Source organism: Narcine bancroftii, chromosome 7 (assembly GCF_036971445.1).
Source record: "Narcine bancroftii isolate sNarBan1 chromosome 7, sNarBan1.hap1, whole genome shotgun sequence".
Lineage (NCBI taxonomy): Eukaryota > Metazoa > Chordata > Chondrichthyes > Torpediniformes > Narcinidae > Narcine > Narcine bancroftii.
Genome location: NC_091475.1, coordinates 209,638,616 through 209,655,687, shown reverse-complemented (window position 1 = coordinate 209,655,687; position 17,072 = coordinate 209,638,616). Strand labels below are relative to the sequence as shown.

The 17,072-nt window shown below is 47.9% G+C and overlaps 2 protein-coding genes across 2 annotated transcripts in view; one reads left to right on the top strand and one right to left on the bottom strand.

The window, feature by feature from the left end:
• The window catches only part of mogat2 (monoacylglycerol O-acyltransferase 2), a 44,444-nt gene extending 43,071 nt beyond the window's left edge, over window positions 1-1,373 (bottom strand). Inside the window, exon 1 of the mRNA XM_069892151.1 lies at window positions 1,190-1,373. Coding sequence (XP_069748252.1) covers window positions 1,190-1,283 — 94 coding nt within the window. The 5' untranslated portion in view covers window positions 1,284-1,373. The remainder of the gene's footprint in view (window positions 1-1,189) is intronic.
• The window catches only part of map6a (microtubule-associated protein 6a), a 110,904-nt gene that overhangs the window by 42,403 nt on the left and 51,429 nt on the right, over window positions 1-17,072 (top strand). The window lies entirely within an intron of this gene.

The window sequence follows — 17,072 nt, the reverse complement described above, 5'->3', positions numbered from 1 at the left end:
ACATTCAAGCTAAATAAATACGCAGAAGCCATCCATGAACTTAATCCTATCGCTTCCGATGGCTGTGATGGGCTGCTGTCGACGAGCGAGATTCCACCAAGGCAGCAGTCAAAGATATCGCTGTGATTCTGCCACCGTGTTCATAAGATGTTCTGCTCTAGGATTAGAGGCCCTGGACCCCTCTGTGGCCGATGCTCAGACTGATGGAGGCAGATTTCTGTCAGTAGTCTGTGCTCGGTATTTCCAACATGGCCACCATATTGTTTTCAGTATCGCTCCCAACCAAAGAGGGATGTTCCAACAACATCCAATTCAATCCTATTTAATAGTTTCTGTTGACAAAGATGTAGCGACTACCATCCACTAAAAAGCCACTCAGAGGTTAAGTACACTCTTTACTGTGACATGTTAGAACAGATTCATATCGAACAGTTTTAAATAGTTTATTAATTAACACAAAAAGTCTCAACATCCATGGCAACATTCTTGAACTTGATAACTGTAATGTTTCTGGTAATATCGTAACGTGCTTGCAAACAGTAACAGTTAATGTCTAACAACCAACGTGTAATGGTCAATGAAAATATCAGAGCCTCACTCACCACCGTCTATCCCGCTGACCAGTCAACCCGAGCTAACTAAAAACCAACCACCCGAAACCGCCACATACATCGACAACTCCAGTGAATAGAATGCATGCACCAGAACAAACAGAACTCGCGCAGCCTCCAGACCCTGGGAATGGTTAACAACGAGCTTACAATTACAATGGTTTTCATTCCCCCCCCCACTTCCTCTAGCTTCTTGTACAACACACCCACCGCACTTTGAGTCATCCCCAAGGCAGTGATTAGTAAAGGGATTGCTTAAGGTAGGATGTGGCTGGAAAGGAAAAAGTTTAAAAGCCCCTGTTTTAATCGTCCCTCACAGACTCGTTCTGTGCGCGGTTTCAGAGCTCCAAAGGAAATGGGCCAATGACCATTTTTCTCCAGCAAAATATTTCAGTAACAATTGGGTCTAGAGCAGTGATTCTCAACCTTCCCTTCCCACCCACATCCCACCTTAAGCAATCCCTTACTAATCACAGAGCATGGTTTAGGGATGACTTAAAGTGGAAGGTGAGTGGAAAGAGAAAGGTGGAGACCCCCTGGGCTAGATTAAAGGTGTAAGGAAAGGCTGGTGAGCTTACCAAGAGCAAGAAAGCAAAACACCCACTGTAAGACCATGAAAGTCTGCAAGCGACGTTGGAATGGGATCCTCAATGGGGCAAAGTCAATCCACATTGTGCCCCTGCCCTGAAGTTGGTTTGAGTGCACAGGGACGCAAGTTGCAAACAGGCTGGGTTCAAAGTCTTCCTACACCCGCAGTGCACTTTACACAATGCATGCGTAGCAAATTCCTCAGACAGTCTGCGATTATTTTATTTATCACTCTGCAGGAGTGGAGACAAATCATTGCAGTGTTTGCCGAAACCTCTCTTCAGAGATTAGGAGGCATTCCAACAATTTGCTGAAAACAAGGACAGGGATGCTCTCTGGAGGTGGAACTTCAATATTGTACGAGTTGCAACCATTAACTAGCCAGGACTGTGTGCAAAGCCGGACAGGTCACAGAGTGATGGAAGCAAAAATACAATGCTGGAGAAACTCAGGAGGCCACCCAGCATTCTTCATGTGGCAAAGATAAAGATACATGTTGCGGTGGTATGTTATGACACCACTAGGTCACCTGGTGGCCCCTCATTCCGGCCTAGGCTTGCACAGAGGCAAGACCTCAAAACCTAGCTGTATCTATTAGCCTATTAAAACTAGTGTTTGACCTGCACACTGCTTCGTGTGATTTGATGCGAGTTGCCATCAATATAATAGGCTAACATATATCCAGAATGGATGCCCCACCAGCCCTCGACTCAGCCGAGTCCCGACTCAGGGATCCAGGAACAGAGATGGGCCCCGCGGACGTGCAGCCAGAAACGGATCGGACGAAGAGCTGCAAGATTGGGATCGAGAAAGAGAGAGAGCGCGACCCACCCGGTGGTCGTGGTGGACTACGGAAGGGGCAGAAGCATCCCGGAGCAGGTAATGAGTGGCCGAGAGCCCTGCCTGCTAACTAACTCACCGTGACCAGGACCGGCCGTGCAGCCCACGGGGTTCCTGATGTATGACCAAGAGTCACGACAAGCGCGGGTGAACGGCATGAGGAAAGTCGCCCTACCCATTGCGATTTACTGGCAGGACTGTGGGGACGGACTACTACCCCAGAGCCACCCCCAACCATCCCCAATTCCCCGAAGAAGGCCCGTGTTCCCACAGGACTGGGTGACCACGTGGAAGAGCGCACCCCCACCCCCACCCCAGCTACCGAACCACAGGCTGAGGTTCAGCCAGGTACTACGGCCCACAGCTGGATCACAGAACTCCCGGAGCGAGCATGCACTTCAGCCGATGGCAGAGATGCTTTTTAAATTACGCGGGGGTGGAATGAGCGTCAGAGGGGGAGATGCTGATGCTACTGTTAGCTCAGCTGGGGGATCGTCTGTTCTCATTCATAAGTCATAAGAATCGATGAACACTCTGCAGAGACACTATAATGGAGGGCACAGTGAGCTGCCCTCCAGGCATCGGCTTATGACGACGTCGCAGCAGGCAGGGGAGTCTGTTAGAGACTTCATACTCGCACTGAAAGATTTAGCGAGGGCTTGTACTTTTAAAGCAGTATCAGCCCAAGAGTATGCGGATGACCTGGTAAGGGACAGAATTGTAGCCGGTGTCAGATTGACGAAATAAGACAAAGGCTGCTAGAAAAGGGGATGGTTAGGCTTGAAGAGGCAGAAACTATTGCGGAGGTGCTGGAGGACTCTTGGAGGGAACTAGAGAAGTACTCAGAACTGGACTCGTTAGCCCCTCACGGGGAGAGGTGTTAGTTCATTAGAGTTCATTAGAGGTGTTAGTTCATTAGAGTTCATTAGAGCAGAAATCCGCAGACTCCTACAGGAGGGCATTATAGAGAAGAGCTCCAGCCCCTGGAGATACACAGGTGATCAAGGGCAGCACATATCGGCAACAGCCCCACTGGAGCGCCCCAAGTGCCCCTTCTGCGGGCAGCTAAAGCACCAAGCTCACTGCCTGGCTAGGGAGAAGGACTGTTCGAGGTGTGAAAAGAAGGGGCATTATGCGAAAGTATGCAGAAGCCTCAAGGCCTCCACCAAAGCCCTCTCTCATGCAAATGAGAGGCGGGAAAGCTCTTCTCCTTCCCCCACAGGCAAGCAGAAGCAGAGTGCCATGTGCTGTCGGCCATCTTGGGAAAGGGACGCCGGACAGGGGACATCGCAACTGGGTGACGAATACGAAGCCGAATGCTACAATGACCAAGATGCAGACTCCTACCAGAACAGAGGACGTGCCATGCTGGCCTCACTGCGATTGCACCAGGCGAGTCCACACGATTTATCAGACGCGACCGTTAGTATTAAGATTAACGGGTCCACTGTAAATTGTTTAGTGGATAGTGGGAGTATGGAGAGTTTCATAGACCAAGGGCTAGTAGAACGCCTTGCTTTAAAAATGTACCCGAGTGACCACCAAATCTTATTGACGTCTAACAAATATGTAACGAAGGTCAAACATTTCTGTAGGGTCACACTGGGGATACAGGGTACAGAGTACGAGGGGTTTAAGTTGCTGGTGCTCCTGCACCTCTGTGCGCCAGTACTGTTGGGGCTAGACTTTCAGTGCCAGCTGAAAAGCATCACTAGTGCATGATGGGCCACTCCCCCCACTACTCCTTAGAAATAGACGACACTGTAACTTTACGGCCCTGAATAGAGAACCACCCCGTTATTCACACACCTCACTCCCGACTGCACCCCAGTGGCCACCAAGAGCAGGAGGTACAGCCCGAAAGACAGGGAGTTCATTAGAGCAGAAATCCGCAGACTCCTACAGGAGGGCATTATAGAGAAGAGCTCCAGCCCCTGGAGAGCACAGGTTGTTGTAATGGTCTGGGGAAAAGAGGCGCGTGGTTGTGGACTAAGTCAAACGATCAATAAATTTACACAGCTGGATGCCTACCCGCTTCCACATATTGCAGACATGGTAAACAGCATTGTCCAGTACAAAGTGTTCTCCACCATTGAGCTCAAGGCAATGTACCACCAGTTGCCCATTAGGGACAGCAACTGCATATACATGCATTCGAGGTGGACGGTAGGCTGCACCAGTTCCTCCGCCTCCCCTTTGGCATCACCAACAGGGCATCCCTTTTCCAGCGGGAGATGGACCGCATAGTGGACGAGTACCACTTGCAGGTGGTGTTCCCATACCTGGACAATGTTACGATTTGCAGCCACTCGCAAGCTGACCACGACACTAACCTCCAACGTTTTTTTCAGGCGCCAAAGGACCACAATCTAACGTATAATAAGGATAAATGCGTCTTCAGCACTAGGAAGTTGGCTATTCTGGGCTACGTGGTGCAGAACGGGGAAATCAGCCCAGACCCTGCCCTCATGCACCTGCTCCTAGACCTCCCAATTCCACATTCACAGAAGACATTAAAGAGATGTTTGGGGCTTTTCACATATTACGCACAGTGGGTTCCCAACCACGCCGACAGGGTCACCCACTTATAAAAGCCTCAACTTTTCCTCTCAGCCCAGCAGCTACCAAAGCCTTTAAGGAGATTTGGGATCTGATTACGAAAGCCACCCTGCGATCCATAGATGAGTCGGTCCCTTTTCAGGTAGAGACCGATGCCTCAGATGTGGCGTTGGCTGCCACCCTGAACCAGGAGGGGTGACCAGTGGCCTTTTTCTCGTGGACCCTGCAGGGGTCCGAGGTAAGACACTTGGCAGTGGAGAAGGAGACCCAAGCCATCGTGGAAGCAGTGAGGCACTGGAGACACTTTCTAGCCTGTAAACACTTCACCCTTGTCACGGACCAACGATCCATGGCGTTCATGTTCGATAACCAGAAAAGGGGGAAGATAAAAAATTATAAGGACTTGCACTGGAGGATAGAATTGTCTACGTATAGCTATGACATTCTATACCACCCAGGGAGGCTCAACGAGCCCCCAAACGCACTGTCCAGAGGGACCTGTGCAGCCCTTAACCACATGTTCCAGCTGCAGAGCTTGTACAATGTGCTGGGCCACCCAGGAGTTGCTAGGCTTTTCCACTTTATCAGGGCCCAAAACCTCCCATTCTTAGTAGAGGAGGTACAGATAGTAAGCAGGGGCTGCCCCATTTGTGCGGAGTGCAAACCGCCATTCCACCTACCAGATAAAGCTACACTAATAAAAGCTACCGGGCCTTTTGAACATCTCAGCCTTGACTTTAAAGGCCCTCTCCCTTCCTATGATAGGAACGTTTATTCCTTCAATGCTATTGACGAATACTCACGCTTCCACTTTGCTATCTGTGTCCTGATGTCTCTGCAGCCACAGTAATAAAGTGCTTGCAGTCCATCTTCAGCTTGTGAGGGTACCCCAGCTACATACACACGGACAGGGGTGCTGCCTTTATGAGCACCGAGGCCCAGCAGTATCTGAAAGACAGGGGCATTGTGACCAGTCGTACTATAAACTATAACCCCAGGGGGAACGGACAGGTAGAAAGGGTGAACGCCACCATCTGGAAAACGGTCCTGATGACCCTAAAAGCAAAGGACCTACCAGTGGCAAGGTGACAAGATGTGTTACCGGAGGCCCTGCACTCCATACGCTCGCTTTTGTGTACTGCCACTAACATGATACCCCATGACCATATGTTTTCTTTCTCGAGGAAAGCCGCGACAGGCACAGTGCTGCCTAGATGGCTGATGACACCAGAACCGGCTCTCTTCCGGAAGCACTGCAGACACCACAGGATGAACCCTCTGGTGGAGCCCGTGGAAGTGAGACATGCAAACCCTCACTACGCATATGTCGCATTTGGGGACGGATGGGAAGACTCGGTGGCCACCAGGGACGTCGCACCGGCAGGAAACGTGGGCAGCGCAGGAGAGCTGCAGATCTCTATAGACCAGCAGGACAGGATAGCGGATGACGCAGGAGAGCCACAGGCCCCGGCGGACCAGCAGGAATGCACCATGGACGATGCGGGAGGGTTGCGGACCCCTACGGAGCAGCATGAGGAGTGACAGACGAGCACACCCCGAATGACCAACACGCAGGCGGAAAGCCCTACACCCCCACAACATACCCTCACCCAGGGCCAGGACCCCCAGGCTCCGAAACCCCCCACCTCCCTTGCCCCGCCACCCCGAAGGTCCAGAAGGAAGAGGAAACCTTGTCAATTATTGGACATGAACACGTGGAAAGAGACGGGGGGGTCCAAATTTGTTAAGGGGGGGTGAATGTGGTGGTATGATATTACACCACAAGGTGACCAGGTGACCTTGCATATATAAACCGGTGGAGACCCATCCCCCCCCTCATTGTGGCTTGCACAGAGGCAAGACCTCAAGACCTAGCTGTAGCCTATTAAAACTAGCGTTTTACCTGCACTCTGCTTCGTGTAATTTGATGCGAGTTACTATCAATATGTTTTGGGCTTCAGCCCTTCATCAAGGTCTGAGCCAAAAGTAGGCAGGCACCCAACTAAAATGTTGGGGGGAAGGGGAGGAGCACAGTCCCTCAGGCAGGAGGTAATAGGTGGATAAGGGAAGGAGAACGCATCAGTAAACCAGGGGTGGGGGGGAGAGGAAAACACTGTGAATGGAGAGGGAAGGAGTGAAGAGCAGGAGAAAAGGAGACAGAGGGATGGGGGAAGAGAGAGAATAGGGAGTGGTCTAGCAGAAACCGGAGAAGCCAATATTAATGCCGTCCGGTTGGAGAGTGCCCAGATGGAAAATTAGGTGTTCCTCCTCCAAATTACGGGTGTGTCATGACACACGTCCTCATGGCGAACCGGCCCCACTTGTATCGCCACGTGGCGGGGCAGCCATAGGGAAATGATGTCATCAGAGGTTTCTCTCGGACTCCAGCGTCCCTTCCAGTGCCCACCCTGGGCAGCGATTACGACATCACAATGTACCAGGTGACTGAGCTCCTGCTGCCCTTGTAGGGACGCACTGAATTTGAATAAACTCAGTCATTAACGACCCTCAACGTGGTGGCTGGGTTTCCGCTGCTCACACCACCACAGGTGGTCTTTTTAGGTCACATGTGATGTTGAGGCTTTATAAGGCACTGGAGAGACCTTACTTCAGATTTCAGATTTATTGTCCAAGTACATACATGACATCACATACAACCCTAAGAGCCTTTTTTCTGTGGACCAGGCAGAATTACCACTTATGGGCAGTGCGAAAAAAAACCCTGTAAACATGTAAACAAAACTGTGTAATCAAGAGAGGGAGAAAACAATAAAGTGCAAAAGTCAGGGCCCTTTAACAAGTCCCTGATTGAGTTTGTTGTTGAGGAATCTGACGGTGGAGGGGAGCAGCTGTTCCTGAACCTGGTGGTGCGAGTCTTGTGGCACCGATATCCCTTTTCTGATGGCAGCAACGAGAACAGAGCGTGTGCTGGGTGATGCGGGTCTTTGACAATTGCTGCTGCTCTCCGACGGCAGCGTCCCCTGTAGATGTTCTCGATGGTGGGGATGGTTTTGCCTGTGATGTCCTGGGCTGTGTCCAGGAGGGCTTTACATAGGTATTGGTATATCCATGCCAGACTGTGATGCAGCTGGTCAGTGCACACAATCCTCCAAATTTAGCCTCATCAATGTCTTATACAACTTTACCATAACATCCCAACTCCTGTACTCAATACTATGAAGGCCAATTTGCCAAAAGCTCTCTTTGCAACCCTATCTATCTTCTCTAAGATTTGACTCATTCTTTCAAATTCTAGATACAGATGGTCAGGATCCTCTTGATAGAGCTCCTACAGAACGTTGACGTGATGGTGGCCGGTAGTCTTGCCCGCTTCAGTCTTCTTAGGAAGTGCAGTCGCTGTTGCACCTTCCTGACAAGTGAGGAGATGTTGTGTGTCCACGATAGATCGCTATTAAGTGGGAGTCCGAGGAACTTGATGCTCTCCACTCACTCCACTTCCGAGCGATGAATGTGTAGAGTACAGGTCTCCAAAGTGGTTGATATTGACCTCCATGGGTCAATGGGACCATCTAAGGGGTTGATAAATGCCAGGGGGTCGAAAGTATGACGACAACTCTGTGGGTGGGGAGAGTCTATTTAAAATAATGCCTCCCCCACTCCCCCACCTGGACCGGCACAGCTGCCAACACCTCCCCCACCCCGGGTTCAGCACACCCACCGGGGGGAAGCTTACCTGGCATGAATTTTGGTACACAACTGTCACACATCCCCCTCATCGCGTATGTGCCAGCCGACTATGCACAACCTGCGGATCCTGGGACACTGCATTTAAGATAAATGTCCTTTCCGCCCCTTAATTTGCACTTCATTTGGGGCCTACACCCCCAAATGGAGGACAAATCACCATCCAGCTTGAGGTGGCACCAGGTGGAGAACAGAGGGCTCAAAAAGCCAGATTGTCTGGCCTAAAAATAACGTCTGGTCACCGTCCAGCCCCTCCTTGTCCATACCCCCCTCCAGCCCCTCCCCACCGCTCCCCTGTACAGTATTGGGATTCTATACTTAGGGGTCGATGAGGGACCTGAAGGGATCGACAGTCTAAAAGGTTTGGGGACCCCTGCTGTAGAGTATTGGATCGGAAGTCAATTCACAGGTCCATAAGTGGCAAAGAGGATCACTGGGGTGTACCTACTTCCCATTGACGTGATCCTCCAGGATGGTTGTCTGTAGAGGGCTCAGAAAATCATTGAGGACCTCTACCACCTCTCACACAGCATCTTTCAGCTACTCACATTGGGAAAGAAGTAGAGGAGTATTAGAGCCAGTACCATCAGAGAAACAGCTTCCCACAGGCATCGGGATTGCTGAACGACTGAGTGAACCTGCTTATACAAATCCTCCAAGACTTAATTTTAAGTTTAGCCATACTGCATGGTAATAGGCCATTTCGGTCCACATGCCGGTGCCACCCAATTGGCATGTTTCATACGGCAGGAGGAAACCGGAGCCTCCCCCCCTGGGGTAAACCCATGTAGACACAGGGAGAATGCACAAACTTACAGACCATGCACGATTTGGACACTAGTCCCGATCGCTGGCACTGTAACAGCGTTGCGCAAACTGCCCCGGTTAAAGAATATGCATTTATTTTGATATTGTGAGGGCGCACATATTTTAGCGGTGAACCGACTCCACTTGTTACACATGGTCAGTGGAGCAGCCATGGCAAAGATGGTGCCGCTGGTCCTTTTCTTCCAGTACAGACCGGAAGTACACATACACGCTTATGTCAGCATGACGTGAGTTCAAGACGTAAGGGGCAGGCTCCCAAGGGCCTTAAAAGCTGCACCACGAAACACAAAGTAAACTAGTTGTGCTTAACGAGCTCACAGCCTGCTGTTTCAGTCCTTTGTACTCAGAAGAGTGCCTGCGTACACCCCACCACATTATATGTATTGGATACGTATTGTTTGTCTGTATGTGTGTAAAGTTAAGTTGTGCGTTGGCATGTTTTGCACAGAGGGCTGGAGAACACTTTTTTATATTTATTAAACATAGAAACTTTATTTAAAATTATAACATTTTGTGATGCTGTAATTTAACACAGAGCTGTAACAAACTACAAGTGTTTTAATTATTCTTGGGACTAAAGGGATTTTGTTAGCACTAACACATGAACTGCAAAGGAAAGTTCACCAGACAATGGTCAATTCAAAATAATAGTTTTTTAATTCAACTATTAACCACGCAGAGTTTCTTACTTATCTCTAAACTTACCTAACTCTAATTTTAACCCCAATATGCGCAATTGTAAGTGAAGGTGTGTTTGTGTTCAATTAAAGTCAATCTTTAAAAGTTCAGCATCATTTTAGTCTTGCTGGAAGGTCTTAAATTATTAGTTCAGAAATAATTACAAAGCGCTTTCAAACATCATAATTTACTCACAATTCTTCTGATGAGATGATTTCAAAGATATTCTTTAAATAGAGGTGACCATCTTTTGAGCCACTGAGGTTTCTCCTGTGAAATGGAAAATACAATTCCTATCTTCCCACACAAACTAAAGGCAGCGAATGTGACTATTTTCCTCCATGATGAAGTCACAAACCCAGACAAGGGTTAAACAAAGTGGCCAAACACAAAAATGGACCTAATAAAATTCTGTCGTCTTTCCCAAAGAGACAGCAAAATGGCCTTCCTGATTTCAAAAGCTATTGATTCTGTGTTCCCCTTTTCCCAGGAGTAACAGACAACAACACCAATTCTGGATACTGTAACTCAACCCTGTCTTTCACTAGGTTTCAACCCCTGTGCTGCAAGAGTTTTGACTTCTGTCAACTCCAAGCTGAACTCTTCCAAAACATCTGAATTGAGTAATACATTTCTCCAAATTATGTGAGTCCCAATTCTTGGAAACCACATGTCCATCAGTTTTATTTCTACCAAAATTCTGTTCCTTTTTCAAAACTGTTCCATATCCATAATTACTTCTGGCTTCATCTCTATTCAAGAGGCTTAAGCGGCTTTGATTAAAAATAGATGCCTTCCTCAACGGTTCTTGAATAATTAAGACCCACTTTAAAGCCATTATCTCTGTCAGCCCAAGACATGTCTACTCTGAGAATGAAAACAATGGTTTTCTATAAATGTACCAGCCCTCAGCTAAATTACTAAGAATACAGATACAATATTTTAACTCTATAATTTACTTTACTAAGACGTTTTTATAAAAGAAAAATAGTTTAAACATTAACATAAATCCAATACATAGCTACAACTAAAATGTTCATGTGGCAAAAACAAACACAAGAACCAGTTATCACTTCTGCCTCTCTAATACACAGCATTATACATTGTATTAAAACACAGTTTTCACCATCAACCACATGTGATCCCCTGGGGAGCCCAACGTTCCTGGAACTCAGCCACTGTCCCCTCGGTTACTGTTCCAACAGCGCACAGACCCGGAAATAATCCCGAAAGATGGGGAGGCAGTCAGCACAACCTGAACCCCACCCCCCCCCCCCACCCCCCGACCGCCTGCCACCTTGGCCCGTGAATAGCTAATTTCACCAGGCCCAAAGCCACCATTCACACATTGAACCTGTACAATCGGACGATAATAAACTTGAAATGGAACTGATCCAGGTTTATGTGGTCGTGAGTGATGCAGAAGGTGAATGGTCACAGTTTTTCTTCAGGGTAAGGAGTCTAAAACTCGAGGAAAAAGATTTAAGGTGAGGGGGAAAGGATTAAAGCGGATCTGAGAGGGAGATTTTCCCACACAGAGGCTAGTGGATTTGAGGAACGTGCTGCCGGAGGAAGTGTTGTGAGCAGGGGAAATTAAAATGCTTGGGAGACTTTTGGACAGGTGTGCAAAGGTATTAAATAATGACATACTCATTGGTGCATATGCACCAAAATTCTTACTTGGAGTGGCTGAACAGGTTCCTTGTAGAGTATCACGGCTAGCGTAGCGGTTAGTGCAACGACCAGCGGGTCGGGACTGGAGGGGTTGTGGGGGTCGAATCCCTCACTGTCTGTTGTACATTCTCCCCGTGTCTGCGTGGGTTTCCCCGGGGGCTACAATTTCCTCCCACCGTTTGAAACGTACCGGCAGGGGAGGGGAGGGTTGTAGGCTATTTAGGAGGCATGAAATGTTATCATATTGTATATCTAAATTAAAAATTAGAAAAAAAACCTAAAAAAAACTCTAATCTGTGCTTAATTGAATTTAAAAGAGACAATTTGGTTTGCCAGGGATGGATTTTTTTTAGATTTCTTCAAGTGTAGCACATGCAGATTGGGAGCAAATGCGTAAAATTATCTGCACTAGAAAAGATTTTCATCCTGGCTACGGAGGGAGTGATAAAGAAGAACCTTAAATGGATGGCTTCAAGATAACGAAGCAGGAAACATGATGGAAATAAAACAGAAATGGGAATTGGAGCTGAATATTTGTGTTACAGATGAAATGTGGGAGAAGATGGACCTTGATGGCCATAATAAGAGGCCCTACCTGGAAGGAGTTTGAATGGAAAATTAAAATAAGAGTATTGAAGACTCCTCAGGTGTGGGTGAGATACAGTAACACCTCAGAATTATGCTAGAGAGAACGCGGGAAGATTTGGCGATCACACCCATCATTTTTGGGACAGTCCCAGACTATATTGATATTAGAGAGATATTCAGGTGGAAATTAAGCAAATCCTTGGAGCCAGCATATTTTATATTGGGAGTGACTCTAGAGGATCTGGAAACCAAACACCAGGCATGTTTGCTGATGACCACAAAGAAGATAATGGCAGTGTTGTGGAGAGGTGTAAAACCGCCAACTGTCTAACAGGGGACAGAAAGATTAAAAAGTCCATATTTGATGGAAAGCTAACAGCCGAACTCCAACTCAGGACTGATGATTTCAACATCAAGCAGTCACCAGCAACACGACAGTTACCGAGACTGATTAAGGATATAACCTCTCCGTAATCTCAGGTCCTCCATCAGCCAGCTCCCCACCATGACTACCAGCCCCCCCACATCTCCATCGGGCACACAAAACTCAAAACGGTCAACCAGTTTATCTATCTTGGCTGCACCATTTCTTCAGATGCAAGGATCGACAACGAGATAGACAACAGACTCGCCAAGGCAAATAGCGCCTTTGGAAGACTACACAGAAGAGTCTGGAAAAACAACCAACTGAAAAACCTCACAAAGATTAGCGTATACAGAGCCGTTGTCATACCCACACTCCTGTTCGGCTCCGAATCATGGGTCCTCTACCGGCATCACCTACGGCTCCGAGAACGCTTCCACCAGCATTGTCTCCGCTCCATCCTCAATATCCATTGGAGCGCTTTCATCCCTAACGTCGAATTACTCGAGATGGCAAAGGTCGACAGCATCGAGTCCACGCTGCTGAAGATCCAGCTGCGCTGGGTGGGTCACGTCTCCAGAATGGAGGACCATCGCCTTCCCAAGATCGTGTTATATGGCGAGCTCTCCACTGGCCACCGTGACAGAGGTGCACCAAAGAAGAGGTACAAGGACTGCCTAAAGAAATCTCTTGGTGCCTGCCACATTGACCACCGCCAGTGGGCTGATATCGCCTCAAACCGTGCATCTTGGCGCCTCACAGTTCGGCGGGCAGCAACCCCCTTTGAAGAAGACCGCAAAGCCCACCTCACTGACAAAAGGCAAAGGAGGAAAACCCAACACCCAACCCCGACCAACCAATTTTCCCCTGCAACCGCTGCAACCGTGTCTGCCTGTCCCGCATCGGACTTGTCAGCCACAAACGAGCCTGCAGCTGACGTGGACATTTACCCCCTCCATAAATCTTCGTCCGCAAAGCCAAGCCAAAGAAAAAGAAGAATCTCAGGGATGGGAAGGAGTTCGACCAGTGCACTCTACACATAATTGGAGTCATGTCTACAGATGAGATTGCGATTATAGACAAGTGTATCTGTAGTGATAACACAATGATAAAGTCCATACGATTTACTCCAACCCTCTCCTCTTTAAGCTCCAAAGTGTCACAATGGGCCTGTGAAGAGGTGTAGGGTTAAATATATAGGTTAGAATAAGGTTAATTGGGTGCCTACATCTGTGAGAACAGAACTCGAATAAGATAGATTGATGCGCTGTTATGCGATCTATGTATTTCGTTTGTACGCTCACATGATATACCTGCAAATGGAAATAAAAGTTGAGTTTAAAAAAAAAGACAATAAATAGAACATAGAATATTACAGCATAGTACAGCCCCTTCAGCCCATGATGTTGTGCCAACCCATGCGGACCTCCCCCCACCCCAAAAAAAAGCACTAAACCCTCCCTACCTCATAACCCAGTATTTTCCTTCCATCCGTGTGCCTGGAGAAGAGTCTCTTAAATCTCCCAGCCTCCACCACACTCTGAGTTAAAAAAAAAACTTACCCCTGATGTCTCCCCCAAAAAGAAATGGATAGATAATGGATATTCACTGTTACCCTAGTTCAAAAATAGTGACTTAGCAACAGAATGTGGTGCCGGAGCAGTTCACAAGGGGGAGGTTCAAGAGCCTGATGGCTGTTGGAAAGGAACTGTCCTTGAACCTAGAGGTGCTGATCTTCAGGCCTGTGTACCTTCTACCTGAAGGGAGCAGTGAAGCGAGGTGGTGCCCAGGGTGGTGGGGGTCCTGCAGTTATGGGCAGAATGCAGTGAAACGCAAAGATCAGCAGACGTTGGGATTGTGGTAAAAGCACAGCGTCCACGAGCCCTTCTTCAAGGAATGACCTTTATCCCACTGACAGCTCAAAGCCAGGAATCTGAATCTCACAATATCTCTCCAGGGACCAGAAAAGGCAGCATCTTTAGAGGAGCCGTAACTGGTGATCAGTGTGTTTCAATAATTGATTACTTGTGGGATATTTCATTCCCTTGGAATTCTTTCCCCCCTGTCTACTTCTGCTAAACAAATGCGAGTTGAATTGATCAACACTAAAAAGTACCAGTATAAACCATCTCAGCTTGGATCCCTCTCTGTGGCTGGATTCTGGACTTCCTAACAGAAAGACCACAGTTTGTCCCGGTTGGTGGCAGAGCGTCGAGCACCGTCAGGCTGAGCTCTGGCACTCCTCAGGGCTGCGCACCCAGCCCGCTCCTGTTCACGCTACTGACGCACGACTGCATCATCAGATCCAGTTCTGACGGTGTCATCAAGTTTGCAGGCATCGGCCTTGTCAACAACAATGAGGAATCACATAGAAAAGAAGTGCATAAGAACAAACCGAGTTTCAACGTGGCCAAGACAAGGGAGATGATCATCGAATTCAGGAGGACCAGGAACGACCACCCTCCGCTACACATCAACAACTCTGTAGTAGAGAGAGAGGAGAGCACCAAGTTCCTTGGAGTTCACTTAACTAGTGACCCATTGTGGTCACTCAACATCTCCTCACTTGACTGGAAGGCGCAACAGTGACTGTACTTCCTGAGAAGACTAAAGCGGACAAGGCTACCGGTCGCCATCATGCCAACCTTCTCTACAGGAGCATCCTGGCTGGTTGCATCACAGCGTGGTACAGTTGCTGCAGAGAAATGTTTTGATCAATGCACGGGACCATAAGAGTAGCAGAGAGGGTCACAGAGTCTCCCTCCCCCCCATCGGGATTGTTGTCTGAAGAGGGTGTGTAAAATCCACCCTGCACACAGGAGGATCAGAGCCAGCCCCACCAGGTTGAGGAACAGCTTCTCCCCACAGGCAGTGAGAACGCTGAATGACCAAAGGAACTGCTCACACTGACCATCCAAGACTCTCATATTCATGAAACAATCTCTATTTAATTATCTACATATATGAATTCTTGTTCGGCCTGTGTATTGTTTGTCTGTTAGTGTGTTATGTCTGGTTTTGTGTCTGGATGTTTTGCACCGAGGACCGGAGAACGATTGTGCAATCAGGTGACAATAAACTTGACTTGACTTGACATATCATCAACCCTTGTTCCCTTTGCCATGGGAACTCAAATTCACTCTCATTGGTCAAGTTATAATTGGTAGTACCTTCAAGGGGCCTGGACCCCACAGGTGAATGCTATTTGGGAATTGAATTCACCATCTCGGCCAGCTTCCCATTTATTGTCACGTACACCAAGATGCAGGGATCGTGCTTGTTTAGTGAGCAAGCCAGCTAGACATCCCATGTGTAGTACAGCAAGTAATATACTGCACAGAAGGGCAGAGTGGCAGAGAGCGATCAGTTGGCATGAAGCAAAGGCAGCATCATTTTACTACAGCACAGAAACAGGCCCTTAGTCCCATCAAGACCATGCCAAATTAATATTCTGCCGAGCCCCGTCGATTGCACCAGACTTTTGGCCTCCATGCCCCGCCCATCCATGTACCTATCCAAATTTTTCTTAAGTGTCAAAATCGAACCCGCATTCACCATCTCTGCTGGCAGCAAGTTCCACACACTCACCATTCTTTCTGTACTCCCTAATATTCCCTTTAAACATTTTTCATTTCACCCTTAATCCATGTCCTCTAGTTTTGTTTCACTCCACCTCAGTGGAAAAAGCCCTCCTTGTATTTACAGGTTGTTTGCTAATAATGTTGGGGGCAGGTTTACATGAATGGGGCAGGGGAGGGGGGTGGGAACCTACAAAAAAAGAATGAGGAAGGTGGTACAGAGACCAAAGCCAGGGTTAGGATGGAGAAAAAGGGAAATATAGGGCAGAAAAGTCAAAAGCAAAGGTCACGAGATTCTGAAAGGACAATGAGCATAAGGGCCCTTTCTCTGAATGCCCGTTGTATTAGAAACCAGGTGAGTGAAGTTGAGGCGCAAATCAGTCCCCAGGCAGATGATTTAGTGGCCTCACAGAAACATGGTGGCAAGGTGGGCATGATTGGGAATTAAATATTCAAGGGTATCAGGTAGTACAAAAAGATAGACAGAACGGTAAAGGGGGTGGGGTGGCGTTCAAGGATGAATCAGGGCAATAGTGAGAGATGATACAAGATCTAAGGAGCAGAATATTGAGTCCATCTCTGGTAGGAGTTGTCTATCACCCACCAAATAATAGCACAATGGCTCAGGCAACTAACTGAGAGGTAACCGAGGCATGTAAGACCAGAATGGCAATTGTCGTGGGGGACTTTAACCTCCACGTAGATTGGGAAAATCAAGTTGGTCGAGGGAGTCTGGAGGATGCATCCATGATAGCTTTCTCGAGCATTTTGTTAAGGAACCAACAAGAGAGAATGCTGTTTTAGATCTAGGATTGTGGAATGAGACAGGTAAAATTAACAATCTAGTAGTTAACGGCCCTCTTGGAATTCCTCATGCGGATGGAGGGTGCAACAGTTAGATCTAAAGATAGTGTATTATTCTTGAACAGGGCAGACTACAGCAGGATGAGAGAGGAATTGGTCAGCATGGACTGGGAGAACAGGCTAGTTGGCAGAACAGTTGAGGAACAGAGGAAGACTTTCAAAGAGGTTTTTCACACTGCTCAACAAAAGTATATT